This window comes from Capronia coronata (assembly GCF_000585585.1).
Source record: "Capronia coronata CBS 617.96 chromosome Unknown acBCG-supercont1.7, whole genome shotgun sequence".
Classification (NCBI taxonomy): Eukaryota; Fungi; Ascomycota; class Eurotiomycetes; order Chaetothyriales; family Herpotrichiellaceae; genus Capronia; species Capronia coronata.
The window spans coordinates 1,180,257-1,194,035 of NW_006912899.1; the positions used below are offsets into that span (position 1 = coordinate 1,180,257).

At 52.3% G+C, this 13,779-nt stretch overlaps 5 protein-coding genes across 5 annotated transcripts; 2 read left to right on the forward strand and 3 right to left on the reverse strand.

Annotated features, from left to right (window-relative positions):
- Nucleotides 1-1,495: 1,495 nt before the first annotated feature.
- A1O1_07983 (uncharacterized protein) lies at nucleotides 1,496-2,394 on the reverse strand (the record flags this gene model as incomplete). Its single annotated transcript, XM_007728847.1, has 4 exons — nucleotides 1,496-1,617; nucleotides 1,671-1,833; nucleotides 1,897-2,210; nucleotides 2,259-2,394. The coding sequence occupies 4 exons, from the start codon at nucleotides 2,392-2,394 to the stop codon at nucleotides 1,496-1,498; spliced, it is 735 nt and encodes a 244-aa protein (XP_007727037.1).
- Nucleotides 2,395-3,420: 1,026 nt separating this feature from the next.
- A1O1_07984 (uncharacterized protein) lies at nucleotides 3,421-3,933 on the forward strand (the record flags this gene model as incomplete). The annotated part of the gene is made up of 1 exon (XM_007728848.1): nucleotides 3,421-3,933. The coding sequence occupies one exon, from the start codon at nucleotides 3,421-3,423 to the stop codon at nucleotides 3,931-3,933; it is 513 nt and encodes a 170-aa protein (XP_007727038.1).
- A 1,035-nt stretch (nucleotides 3,934-4,968) lies between these two features.
- Nucleotides 4,969-6,245, reverse strand: A1O1_07985 (CMGC protein kinase; the record flags this gene model as incomplete). The annotated part of the gene is made up of 3 exons (XM_007728849.1): nucleotides 4,969-6,000; nucleotides 6,049-6,145; nucleotides 6,196-6,245. 3 exons carry the CDS (start codon nucleotides 6,243-6,245, stop codon nucleotides 4,969-4,971), a joined length of 1,179 nt encoding a protein of 392 aa, XP_007727039.1.
- Nucleotides 6,246-6,839: 594 nt separating this feature from the next.
- On the forward strand, nucleotides 6,840-9,665 carry A1O1_07986 (uncharacterized protein; the record flags this gene model as incomplete). The annotated part of the gene is made up of 5 exons (XM_007728850.1): nucleotides 6,840-6,875; nucleotides 6,935-7,027; nucleotides 7,079-7,164; nucleotides 7,213-7,847; nucleotides 7,894-9,665. The coding sequence occupies 5 exons, from the start codon at nucleotides 6,840-6,842 to the stop codon at nucleotides 9,663-9,665; spliced, it is 2,622 nt and encodes an 873-aa protein (XP_007727040.1).
- Nucleotides 9,666-10,949: 1,284 nt separating this feature from the next.
- A1O1_07987 (uncharacterized protein) lies at nucleotides 10,950-13,451 on the reverse strand (the record flags this gene model as incomplete). The annotated part of the gene is made up of 2 exons (XM_007728851.1): nucleotides 10,950-13,255; nucleotides 13,301-13,451. 2 exons carry the CDS (start codon nucleotides 13,449-13,451, stop codon nucleotides 10,950-10,952), a joined length of 2,457 nt encoding a protein of 818 aa, XP_007727041.1.
- Between the last annotated feature and the right edge of the window lie 328 nt (nucleotides 13,452-13,779).

A 13,779-nucleotide genomic window follows, 5' to 3' on the forward strand; every position in this document is an offset into this window, starting at 1 on the left:
TCTACCTTCGGACAAATCAATGGTCGCCATGCTATGCCTCATGTCCTGCAGCTTTTCTTTTTTCTTTTCTCTTGCTTCTTCTTTATCGACCTTTCGGCAACCAGGTCAGTCTCGTCACAAGTCCGGTCTTGCATGCAAGCAGAGGCAGAGTTCCAGAAGCGAGACCCAGGGAACCGAGACAACGAGTGGACAGTCAAAGCACCCCCACTGCATGCAAGGGTTGGACCGGATAGATCAGATAGTCCTTACCTTGCCTGATTCCCGAATCCTGGCCCGTCAGACAGCCCAAATTTGAAGCAAGGGGTTAGGACTAGTTCGTTGATAGGTCTGCGTCTGTGTCTGTATCGTCAAACTTGAGTGCCCATTCCATCTCATGGGCTGGAAAATGAGAAACGGGAAACGAGGAACGAGGAAACGAGAAAACGAGAAAACAGGTACGTACGCTATTGCTTTCTTAGTCTCGCGTTGGCTCACGCCGACCCCACCTACCATGCGTACTCGGTGCGGCACGGACGGTTAGGACTCAAAGCGTCTCGCATGCTGTGCTGTGCGTGTGCTTTCCTGTCCTGTCTGGTTTCGGTTAAGCAAGCGCCTGGCTGTAACGACAAGGGTGTACGCATACACAATTCATATGCCGACTCTGAGCTGTAAGTCGTGGATGGCACACACTCACGCGCTATTGAGTCCAGGTCTTTCAGTCACTCGCATTTGACCCTGGTGTAGACCCCCCTGGGAATGCAACGTCAGCCGTGATGGCCTACTAGTATGGTCTGTCTTGTGGTCATGAAGATAAGATACCTAGAAGTTACTTTGCACTTCACTCCATCCGGAATGCGGGAAACAGTGGGGACAGAGACAGTGAGAGCGAGAGTCAGACATCAGCAGCAGACTGTATAGTGGCAAGCATAGGGGGTTTGTCGGTTTGTACCATGCAGCGATTTAGTTGTTGGTGTGCAATAGGAAGACAGAAAGGCACTTATCGTGAACTGCGGCGGAGCGAAGCAAGTGCTCGTCCATTTTCCATTTTCCAATTTCCATCTTCAGAGGAATCAGCAGTGCGAATAGCCTGGGGATCAGGGGCCTTACTGCCTACCATCACCTTGCTGCTTGTCTCGTGCATACCATGAGTCTCCATGCGTGACTTATCCGTCTCTTTCGCCGCAGAGCCTGCCTTTGAGGTTCCCATGTTTTCCTTCAGAACATATTGAGTGACCTGCCACATTGGAATATTGGAGTTCTGAAGATTGATTCGTTGAAACAGCATCAGATTATCTGCTGTCTCTCTGTCTGATCCCTTTCGAGTGCACCGTGGTCCGTACGGACCTCCTGCTTACCATTCGACGTGCCGTCCGATCGAGATTGCAGCTTCACCCAGCCATCGAGTCATGCATGCATCACTCCGGACGGTCGTCTCGTACCGGAAAATCTAAAAAATGGCGCCCTTCATCCATGGGTCTTTCAAGAGTTCTGAAGCCCGGGTCCTTTCTTCTGGTAATCATTTGAGCATCGATCTGATGAACTTGAGGAACCGCTCTTTATTTTCACCATCCAAAGCTTGCTCCGATTGCTCAAGAGATAGCAACGGCACGTCCACCTCCCCAGCACGTTTCCAGCAACCTGATACATTTTTAGATCCTTCCGTAATCTGACAGAGACTTAAAAGCACTTACGGCGTTCATCGAAAACATTCTTCGTGACTTCGCTTCTCCGAATATACTCCGGAGATGGTAGCCCGAGATATGCAACCATTTCGGCGATATGATGTGTTGCTGAGGACTCATTGTTTTCGCCCGCAGCATGGAATAAGTGTCGTTTCTCGAAGAGGTCCCATATCTAGAATGTCAGTTTCAGCGCGAATCGCAGTCAAGTGATACTGTGAACCACATGCATACTTACCAGCACGGCAACATTCAAGACGTCTACGCTTGAGTCCCATTCCATGTCGAACAAGATTTCTGTGACACGATACAGCTCCGGTTGAATAAGACCCCTGTGATGGGTCCCCATTCGAGATTCTCCGAATTCACACAGGACCGGCTGACCCCACAGATCGTCTTTGGGAAGACCCAGCTTGCGAGAACCATAGATTGTCCGGATGTCATCGATGACTTTCACCGGGGAGGGTTCATTCATTTCTGCTCTTTCGAAATCCCACAGTATATATGCATCAGAGACAGTAAACATGATATTCGATGGATTGATATCTGATTCTCTATTGTCAGCCGATATGTAAGCGTGTCAAAGCAACAGAATCTTACCTGTGTGTATGACCTTGGCTTCATCGTGTAGAAACGAAAGAGCGCTGAGTATATTGAACAGCACCCACTTCAGAAGCTGCTCAGTGAGCCGATGTGATGGATTTTGGAGCTGGAGTTGGTGAATGGTCATGTGCATGGGAGGGTGGACCAAGCACAGATGTTGACCTGAGGGACCGTCAAGATGAAAAGTCTCCAAAAGGCTCCGGATATACATCTGACCAACATGTTGCGAGTTGAGAGGGCTGACGTGCTCGTAGAATTGAAGCTCTCGGTGAGGGTATGCGAGCTCAGCGACTTCTCGAGTGCACACCTTGACAGCGACGAAGCTCGTATCTCTATCAAGGTGTGAGCGACGTTTGGAGTAAGCAAGGATTGCCTACTCTATGTTTCGGCAAAGCCATACTGTGGAATGGGCACCGTATCCGAGCTTGCCCAGTACTTTGTATTTGAGGTTGAATATCTCTCCAATGCGCACAGGGTAGAACTATTCTGGGTGGTACCACGGGAGCTGCTCTTCTTCGAAGGGTATGAAAGGTTGCGAGAGGTCCTGTCTTGTATTGTGAGTGCAGACGAATCGCCTCTTCACGATTGGTAATGTTTTAAGGAGTCGCTGCACCTGTCCAGTGGATGTTTTCATTGTTCCATTCGATCTGGTTGCTTATCATCCGCGCAACGTGAATCGGCGGCGGCCCAGGACGTCAGTCGTCGAGTGTTGGAGACGACGCTCATTATCAGACTGACGAGGCCATAACATTTCATTCATTGCTTGGATCCAGAGCAAGTCTGCTCTGCTCGTACGGCTTGACCGTGTGCGGAGTTAACATGCAGCATCACGAATATGTCACGGAGATAAGACCTTTATTATTATCACCGGACGATGATTCGGTTGATGTCCAATACAAGGTACGTACTTAGTTTCTACACCCCCCTACAAGGCTCTGCCTCTGCTAGGTGACTGTCAAGTCAAAGAGGTGCGCAATACGTATTAACATCGTCAAGCGCCCAGGCCACGTTGTAAGAGCGGTGCAAGCAGGATAACAATTACTCCGACGCCAACACGATTATTTGGGTACAAATACCACTAGGTATATATCTGCTAGGTTCTTCATCTTTCTCATATCCCAATCCTTCGTCTTTCATCAAATTTTCGAATCGACCAGCCATGACACCCTCTGTGTTCTCACTTCCGCCATCATCTCCGCGCATCGAAACGGCCAGGACGTTCCTAGCAGCATTCGCCGATCTCTCAACCAGCCAACACCTCTCCGTCCGCAGCGACGACTGCATTCAAATCTTCGCACCCTCGTCACTCAATCCGCCAGCTCCAAAGGACAATGCGACATTTGCGTCACATCTGGCCGGGCTGCGCGACGTCATGTCCGGGTTCCCGGTGACGGCGAAGGAGATGATCGACTCAGAATTCCAGAACGCAGTGACCATCTGGGCGACCAGCGAGGCACAGTTCCACGACAAGCTCAAGGATGACGGACTGTCTGCGGACGAGTGGAACTATCGTGGCGAGTATGTGTTCATGTTGACCATGGACGAGACGGGACGCCGGATCACGCGCATTGTCGAGTTTCTCGATAGTAAAGCCACGGAACGGTTGAGAGGGCTGATGGCCAGAGCGAGGGACAATCTCGAAAAGCTGCTGTCTCAAGACGCGAGATCGTGAGTGCTGAGCTTGATGTTGAATCGTATCTATGACTCCTCTTGGAAGTCCCAAGTATTTGAGGGTGATGTGGCATGATGACTCTTGCATGCTGTAAAGTGAACAGTTGAATCTCCAACATTTTATGTCGTACAAGAGTGTCAGCAGCAAGTGTCAGTAGCAAGAGTGCGAGTGCCACTGCCGGAGCGAGTTTGCCAGCAGCAAGATTAGTAGACTACCAGCAACAACACTGCCGGCAATAATGCCAGCAGCAAGACCGTCAGCAGCAAGACTGTCAGCGGTAAGACTGTCCGCATCACTGCCATTGCCAGCATCAAGAGTGCTAGTGCCGGATCAAGAGTGTCACTGTAAGAGCGAGTGTGCCTTTGCTAGTAGCAAGTGTGCCTGAGTAGCAAAGAAATCCAGGCAGTACTAGTAACAGTGCCAGTACAAGAGTGCCAGCATGAGTGTACGTGAGAGCATGAGTGACCTTGTCGGGAGGCATGATCGGGTAAGACGCCTGAGCTGCTGCTTGCTGTATGCCTGAGTGACTCGCCATTTTGTGAGCAGCCAGCAGAGAAAGAGTAGGCTCTCCTTTGGCAGCTATACTTCATGGTGTTGTGTTGATCCCATGCCCTGGCTGAGCCTATGTGGATATTCTCCGTCAGGCTTAATGCTCGGCATTATGTTGTGTAGGATGCAAAATTTCTTCACCAAACCTTATTTTATTCAGCTTGTCAGACAAAATATTAATTGTCAGTCAACGTGGTGTGCATGGGGTGCCACCACTGCACTCCCATCTGTCCTCTCCGTGCCGCATTCTCCGCGACATCAAACCACGGCGAGGACTGTACTAGGTGCAGACGAACCTCTCCACCCCATGACTTGTGGCTTGCTGCCACGGAGACATTGCTGTGATCTTGCCTGTGGTGTATCACCCTTTTGGCCAGCGTGTCCCTTTCTTGCATTGCTTGCTCTGCTAGTGTCACCGCCTCTCTGCGATGCCCCAGACTCATTCTGCGGTGGTGTGAAATTTGCAACGGCGGTGCCCCCATTTTGTCAGCTGCTTACACTTTGAGTTGCGAAATCATGCTCGAGTGCCTGTTGAGCAGTCAACCTCTGCGTGCATTCATAGCATACTGTCTTGCTGACGAAGTCAATCGCCTGCTCCGTCGCACCCGGTAGGATATCCTTCCATGCTTTGGCTGGGAATGACTGGAATCGCATTTTCCCCCAGTCAGGGTATTTCCTTGCTGAAGGCCACTCTTGATCATTTGGGGTGCCCAGTGTGGTAAAGATGGACTTGATCAACCCGAGTTCACTCCCCATCGGCCCTGCATCAAAGATGGGATGATGCCCATCCCGCACCATCTCCGCAACAACGCAGCCTGCTGCCCATATGTCCAACGACGCGTCATATGATCGGTCCCCAAAGAGCAATTCAGGTGGCCTGTAGCAGGTTGTCCCGACATCGGTGATTTTCGAGTCTGCGGCTTCAGAGTCTCTGTCTTCTGGTGACCAGGCAATTCCAAAATCTGCAAGATAGACTGGGCCATTCATGGTCTTGAGCAGGATATTGGATGGTTTGACATCTCTGTGAATCATCCCAAGAGCATGGATATGTGCTAAGGCCTTGAGGAGTCCCTGGAAGATCATGCTGGCCTGGGATTTGTCTAACCTTCCCGATCGGAGGAGGTTCTCTACATCCTGCCGGAGAAACGGAAAAACGAGAACGAACCGACCCCCAGATTCATGCAGAGTATCCAAGAGTGGGACGATGTGCTCATGATGGGCCTTGACAAGCAGTCGAGCCTCTCTTTCAGAGTTATGTGGGGGTTTTAGCATCGCCGGGTATGTGACCTTGAGTGCCACTATCCTCACTGCTGCCGTGCTGTCCTTTGCCTGCGCCTTAAATATTGTTGACGTCTGGCCATCTGCATGGAATGTTGCATATTGATATGCTCCAAATCTTGGTCCCTCGGTATTGAATAACTCTGGCTCCTCTGCCTCTTCAGTTCGTTCCACGACCTTTGGTGCGGGAGGCCCCTGCAGGGAGCTGATTGCTTGCGCAAGCTTGCTTTGATACTCGTGCTAAGATAGTTAACACCAAATTCCATGTCCAGTCACAAGGTGTCATACTGGTGAAGAAGCCGTATTCAGTATCTCCTCCTCAAGCTCTCTGGCTGCCCTGCGAGCCGCATCCGCTTCTTGCCCAGCGTTTACAAACCCGTTCGTTCTTTGTTGTCAGCATCGTACTTAGCTCTGCTGGCTCTTAGTATAACTCACAATGACACTATATTGCCTAGTCTCTCAGCAAAGCTGATATTGACTGGCATCTTCACATCTGCTGTCCCAGATGACTGTTTGCTGGTCTGTGTCTTCACATACGAGTAGGGTTGTTTGCCTCCAAATCCTGTAGAGGGTGGTGGAATGATGTGCGAGCCCTGTAATACAGTAACCTGTAATCCTTAGCATGGATTCGGACATCCTGGTGAACACATAGCCTCAAGTTGGTCAGTCTAGGTCGTGCAGAAATCAGTACGTTGTTATGTGACAGGGTGTGCAATGCCAATCGCCATTGACTCCTAATGTCTAGACTATAGCACCGAACAAATAGCAAGAGACAATATTGCACCTCAACGAGATCTAGATGGTGAGCAGAACAACGGAACTGCATGCTGAGACTATACTGCATATCCGTTTCATGTACTCCACCGTGAAATCCCTATATATTATATCTTCTGCACTACCGTATTATTAGGTAATCAAATGCCCGGCCTGGGCCGGTAGCTACTCCACGAGCAACACCCGACTCGACGCATCCTCAATTGTTTGCGACGCAAGTTCCGTTATGCAACTTTGTCACACCCTCTCTTAACAGTCTTATCCGCTATTGTTTATGCTTGGGTGACATCTGGGCAACGTCGAGCATGGAGCTCTCACGAACAGAGTATCCAACTCTTCTGGTCTGTCTTCCTACCATCCGCACACTCCGGAACTTTCATCTGACTTTCAATTGCGCCAGGCTTCGCTGCAACCAGAGCAAGCCATAACAGTCCTCAACGATCGCGTCGCCGTCATCTCAAAGATCAATGACGATATCGCCGACTGGCTCTACGTCAGTTTCTTCTATTAAAGTTAACAATAGCAACCACTGAAGTTGTACTAGGAACGGCGCAAGGTCGAAGAAGCATATGTCGCAGGATTACGGAAGCTTGCGCGTAGGCCACAACAAGTTGGAGCAACCACCCTTGGGTAAGGCCAACCCTTCTAGACTGTGAACTCGTAACTCATAGGTCCCAGGATTTTCCAGATGCCATGGCAGCGCATTGTTTCCGGTACCGAAAACCTCGCTGCGTCGCATGAGACTCTTGCGGCCAAGATCGAAAGTGATGTCGAGAATCCTCTGAGAAATTTCGCCTCCCGAAACCGAGAAATGCAGGCTCTTGTCTCAACCCAGGGGAATCTGAACGCAATCGCCAAAGAGCTGGTTAATGCCCAGAAAAAGGCCTCAAAGGGTGGCAGGAGGGCTGACAATGCATCGTCCGCGGCTGAGGATGCGGCGCGTCAATGGGAGACTCAGGCGCCCTACGTTTTCGAGCAGCTTCAGGCGCTGGATGAGACGAGAATCAACCACCTGAGGGACGTACTCACACAGTTTCAGACCCATGAGGTGGACGCGATTGAAAAGAACAGACTTAGTGCGGAGTCCTGCCTGAATGCGCTCCTCAACATCGAGACTGCCGACGAGATCAAGACCTTTGCGGCGAAGAACAGTGAAGGACGTGCTTTGAGAAGACACAGCTCGGCAACAGCAAGTGCAAGACCTGCCAGTTCTCAAAATCGGGTTCCACCAACTCCACCTCCGCCCCGACATGCGGACGACAGACACACCCAGCGTTCAAACTCCGCTGCCGGCCAGGATACATTGACCCCTCGTAAGTTGGTCTGGAATCACATCTCACAGAGCTAACAGTCGGACAGTGCCTGAAACACCCCACAAAGAAAAGCATAGACTGGGCGGTCTCAAGCGTCTGGGCACAGTCATGGGTAGAAGAAAGAGCGTGGTGCCTCCAGCGCCTCCCCAGTCGCATTCGACAGAGGAAAAGCGACGGACCAGGTCCTTTGCTCCCTTCAGACGGGGTGATTCTTCTCGGAGCTTCCAAGATTTGGAGGAGACCGGAGAGGATCTGATCCCAAGCATATCGCGAGATGACCGACCGACATCTTCTATATCGCATGATAGGCATCATGCGTTCCCGACGCCGACGGAGCGGGAGGCTCCTCTTGCCATTCCGAACGGTGTCACAGCATCCCAAGCCCCTCTGGAGTCGAATGCGGAACTTGCTCCCACTCAGCCTGCTTTGCTCGATACAGGGGGTTCATCGCAGACACAAGCCCCGCCATTCCATTCCTGGGGAGAACAGCCACGCTCCCCAAGCAGTGCAGCACCGGAGTCTCCTTTTGCAGGCGCTGCTGCTGACGAGTCGTCACGGAATTTCATGATCCGCGACAAGCCAATACAGGAAGACGAGAGCGAAGCCCAGCTCGCCATGAATAACATGGCCAACCAGCTACGGACTCAAGCGCAAAACTCGGGCCTTAATCGGGTCCAAGGAAGTACGAGAGGGCGGCGAGATGTTAGAAACACCATGTATGTCCCGAGTCAGGCGGAACCTTTTGGAGCATCGGCTTCTGCTCCGCGGCCGCGTCCAGCAGTCTCTATTCCAGCCGGGTCGGGTTCGAGTGATAATGTGCTTGCCTCGCCCATACAACGACCACTAGCCCCAGGCATTGTGCATGAAGATCATGGCCTGGGCTCTGATACGACATCCATCCATTCTTCTCGAAGTCTTGTTGGTCCAAGTCAACACGTCGACCTCCATGAACCGGGCCTTAACGCCTCAGTCGTCGAAACAGTGCATTCGTGGTTCACCGAAACTGGCATCACCAAATCTTTTGTGCTCGGAGAGGTGGCTTTTGCCTACAACGGTTCAGCGTCTTCCGACAGTGACCACGAGATCGTGCGACTACTGCATTTTGAACGGCTAGACAAAATCGCTGCGAATCCCATCTTCCTGACCCAAGTCAAATCCACTGGGGAGTCCATGGCAGAGGAACAAGCCGGTTCATACACTTTGACGACACAACCGATTCGGAGACCAACCCCCATGATTGGCCTGAAATATCAGCTGCACATCGACGAGAGCAATCTTGGACGATACAGCCCTGTACTAGTAACGCCAGCCTGGCAGATCGTCGAAGGTCAGGTCAGTGTCATTGTTCTGTACAGTCTCAACCCGGTCTTCGGCAGCGAGCCGTTGAGCCTCAAGAATGTGACTATCAGTGTCCACCTGGATACTTCGGGAGAAGGGACCGGCAAAGCGGCTTCGGCAATGATGGCACCAACGCAAGGCGCCACGTTCCGTCGCAAGTTGTCGGCGGTGGTATGGCGGTTCAATGAGCTCACTGTCAAACCTGGACAAGAGAGGCTGTTGGTCAGATTCATCACACAGGGCGGCATGCCTAAGAAGGGCAGTGTCGAATTGAAATTCGAGATTCCAGGCCGGACAGCGAGCGAGATCGGCGTCGAGAAGCTGGTCGCCGGTGGAGACAGCAAAGATAAAGACACCGACACCGATCCGTTCGCCGATGATATCGGGGACAGCAGCGCCCGAGGCAGCGCGGAGGAGAAGAGATGGGAGGTCATCCCGACGCATCTAAAGTTGGTCAGTGGACGATACACTGCCAGCTAAGAACCGTCTCTTGTGTTCTTTGTGCCTCAGACATGCAGGTAGAGGAGGATGGCCATGCGATGGCCGTGACCCCCGAAAACTCATCCGGCGCCTGGATATCCAAGAGTGCCTCTTTTTGTCAGATTTGTGCGTCGAAGAGATCTCGCTCCTAGCTGGATAAAAGCTACGTTGATACGGGTCCGGTTCGGTCCATCCATGTCTTCGAATGCCGATGATAGCGAGAGTTGGGCACATAGGCTTGGTAGGGGCCGGAGACGGAGAGCATACATACAGCTTTACAGAGCACAGACGTCGATATTCGAGCTTTAGTTTAAAATTGATGGTTCCAGCCAAATGACTAGATTGCCCGCAATATAGACAGAGGATTCATGCCTTGACACCGAGACTACATTTGGTATTGTTATGCCAGGGCTGGAATGGAGGAACGATGCTTGTGCTCAGCAATTGAACAATCAATATTCTTTCCGGACATTCAAAACAAGGGGTATCTATCTCCACGAGGTATCTGTTTCGATCCCAATATTGGCCTGTAATTCGAGGCTTGCATCACATCATGAGTTGGTTTCACGTCTTCACAGACAACACGCACACAGCGCGGGATTCATTATCGGCTTCAATCCAGATCGATACGCGGTGTGAACCGCTTTCCCTTCGAACCGGAGTGTTGTACAACCATCCATTGGCTCTTCGCCCACTCTCCACAGAAAGACGACGGTTTCATTTTGCTGCAGCCAATGTTCTTCTGACTTTTCCCTCATATCATCACAATCATTCTCGAGTTTGTCGTGAAAGCATGGAAGTTTTGCGAAGGTGCCGGAAGTAAATGCGAGGACTGTACCAATTCCAATAAAGTCAAAGCTGGTCATATTTGCGCGAAGGGCTGCTTTTGCTGGTGTCTGGTTTGTACTCCTCGCTCTGTTTCATCGCCGCTGCCCGTAACCATGTCAGTACACACTCCAGGATCAGTATCCATGTTCATTGCCCGTGAGCCTGTGTGTTGTGATGCTTCTTAAGTGTTCAAGGCAAGCTCCGCTTCTGTACATGGACAAACGCCCAACAGAGCTATCACATCAGAGTCATTGCAACCCTTTTGTAACCCGAAGCACGGTTGTCATTTTGGAAGGCGATAAGCCGATATTCGCTGCCACACAAATAGCAAAAGCTCAAGCGTTGTTTGCGTAATCCCCACGCTATGCAATCCTATGTCCTGAACACCGACCAGGATGACAGGCCACAAAACGCCGAAAAAGACATCATATCGTGACCATACAGGGAGAAATCAATTTAACTGAATTCAACCGTGTTAGCGCCCCGGCCTTCCCTAGCTAGCCGGGCTTGCGCTCGTTCCGCTCTCCTCCGCCGTCGATTGTTCGCGTACTCCGTGGCCCCGCTGGTCTCTGTGCCAGGCGAGGTAATGCTTCCTGAAGGCCCGAGATTGCTGGCTGAGGCTGGGATCGGCGGTGGAATGGGAACATGATATGTCGCCCCTGTGTGGGGATCGATGGCCTGAGTTCCTGGAGGGGGAGGTGCAGGATATGCGGGTGCCGTCATGCTTGGGCCACCTGGAATGGCCTGTGAAGGGTGGCCATGAGGTAGTCCCGAAGACCCTGCTACAGGCGCTGCATTCTGCGCTGCCTGTTCAGCCTCTAGGGCTTCGGTGCGTCTCCAACGTCGGTCCGCGCCGGAGTCTGCTCCGCCCAGCATGTCACTATCACTACCACTGAAGCTGGAAGCGCGTCGTCTCGCTGCGGCCGAAGCCTGCCGCTGTCTGCGTCTCTCTTCTCGCTGCGCGGCGGCCTCTTCCTCTGTCAACCTCCGTAACGTAACGTGTCGGCCATCATTGTGCATCTTGAGCTTCAGGCTCACCGGCGGTGACTCCATTGAGTCGGTGTTCCTACCGCTATGACGTCTCCGTCTGTGATCCGCGGCCATTGCTCCTCCAGATGCACCGGTAAGACCGGCAGCTACTTCGTCACGTAGATGGTGTCTATGCCGCTGGTGTCCCGATCCTGTCGTATATAGTTCGCTCCCTGAGGTATCCATATGAGGAGGAGGCACTGGAGGGATATCTGCCGGTGCAGAGGTCGGCGGACCCGGTGTGACGATTGCAGGGTCCTGTCCCACGGGTCTGATCCTGTCTCTGTCTGCAAGTGCGCTTGCTGCTGCTACACCGACGCCCGCCATTGTCAAACCTCCTGTCCCCGGTCGACTATTTAGCGCACTTGAGAGGTCAGATGCGGACTGACTGCCTGGTCTGTCATGCCGTAATCTCCTAGGCGGAGGTATTCCGTCGCCGGTATACCGATGGGCAGAGTTCATGCGGTCCATCCTCTCCTGTTCCAACCTTTGTCTTCTCAGAGCTTCTGCACGAACATCTTCTTTCCGCTGCCGGCGGTTCTTGAATAGTTGTCGGACGGCGAAAACAGTGCCCCCAGCGGCCAAAGCGTCGCGAAAAGTATGTGACCTTCTGTCACGCCGCGATGGTGAGCCGGATGCATATGATTCACTGTATGAGTAGGATGACCCCGAATGTCTGTGCCCCGAGCCTGGCGTCAACGGCGGCTGCGCCAAAGGATGAGTTGGTCGCACGTATCCGGGGCTGGCACCACCCGGTGTGGTCGGTCGAAGGGGCGGTCGTCCTTCTTCGACGCGTGACATAGAGTCTGTTGTTGTCACCGATTGATTGCCTCCGAGAGGCGGTCGGTATGGGCCAATATCTGAATCATCGTTCTGATCATGCCGGCCGCCGAAAAGCTTTTTGACAGCCGCAACTGCACCACCGATGGCTGCGATCTGCAGAAGTCGATGTGCAATGCCCTTATGAGGAGCATCAGAGAGCTTTTCCTCCGTCATGTATGATGCGCTGCTTCCATCGGTCCCAAATCCGTCTCCCCCATGTGCCCGCCTCGTCGAGGGTCGTCTCCTCCACAATGCCGTAAGCGCTGCACCTGCTGCTCCAGCGGCGGCCAATTTCCCAACTCCGGAGGTCTTGTGTCTATCAGGCGTTGCAACGACTTCGTCACTATAATAGCCCCCTCCGCCAGCCCCATATTGCGCCCTTCGCCGTTCAGCCAGCCACTGTAAAATAAAATATAAAACAAGTAACGCGAAGACGAACAGTGCATAAAGAACAAAGAGATATAGCGGGGAACCGTATAGTGTCAGGCCGAGCGCTATTTGCGCAATAGCCAGTAAAGCGATCGCCCGCCCGAGCCAATGGTGCAACATGGCTCTGACTGGAATGTGCATCCGCTTCTTTCTCTTTTCCTTTCTGTGGAGAAGATATCCTCCGATAACTTGGACCCATATCAAAACGTAAATGGCGACACCTATGCCATGATGTGGGTTTGTCAAGCTTCTGTTTGGACCAACAGCCATAAACCCCAAGATAAACACCACCGTGCTCAGGAGAAGGGTGAGGATTTGGAGCCATATGTGCAATCGTAGCGCTAGACGTGGTTGTCGACCGTAAAATCGCATGAGGAATATCGCAAGGGGCACCGCTCCGAGGAATGTGACTGCGGCTATGATCCCGTGCGCTTTGACCAGAGAGTGGTACCCGGTCATCGTGAAAAAGCGGTTCCCCATGCCTGTGATTGTCAGTGGAGAACCTCAATGGGTATTTGTGCCCCTACCATTATATCTTGTCGTCGCAAAGTTCAATCCGACAAGATTCGGTAACAGGAAGGTGTCTCGGCCTGCATCCCACGTCCCGTCGCCCACATGCATAGTGCTCGAGTCATAGGAGCTGCTGCCAGGTGGTGCGAGCTGTGGTGAGGGCGACATGGCTGAGTGCGCCGTTGACGGCAACGGTTTACGATGGATCTTGCTGGAGGCCAACCTCCTATCCTCGGAGAGTAGGGACCATGCAGCGATAGAGCCTTCGTATCTTGACAGCTCGAGGTGAGGAAGTTTGGCGTTATGCTCTTTCGTGGAGGATGGTGTCTGGTCGCAATCGGGTCTGAGCGGGTGCTTGTTTACTCGGTCCGAAGCGGGGATACAGGCTTGTTTGGGAAGACGTCTGTATGGAGTTGCGTGAGCGATATCGCAAGTCTTGTTGTCTTCTATGATGACACAGAGCAACAGTTTGATATATTATGGAGCCACTTCGCAT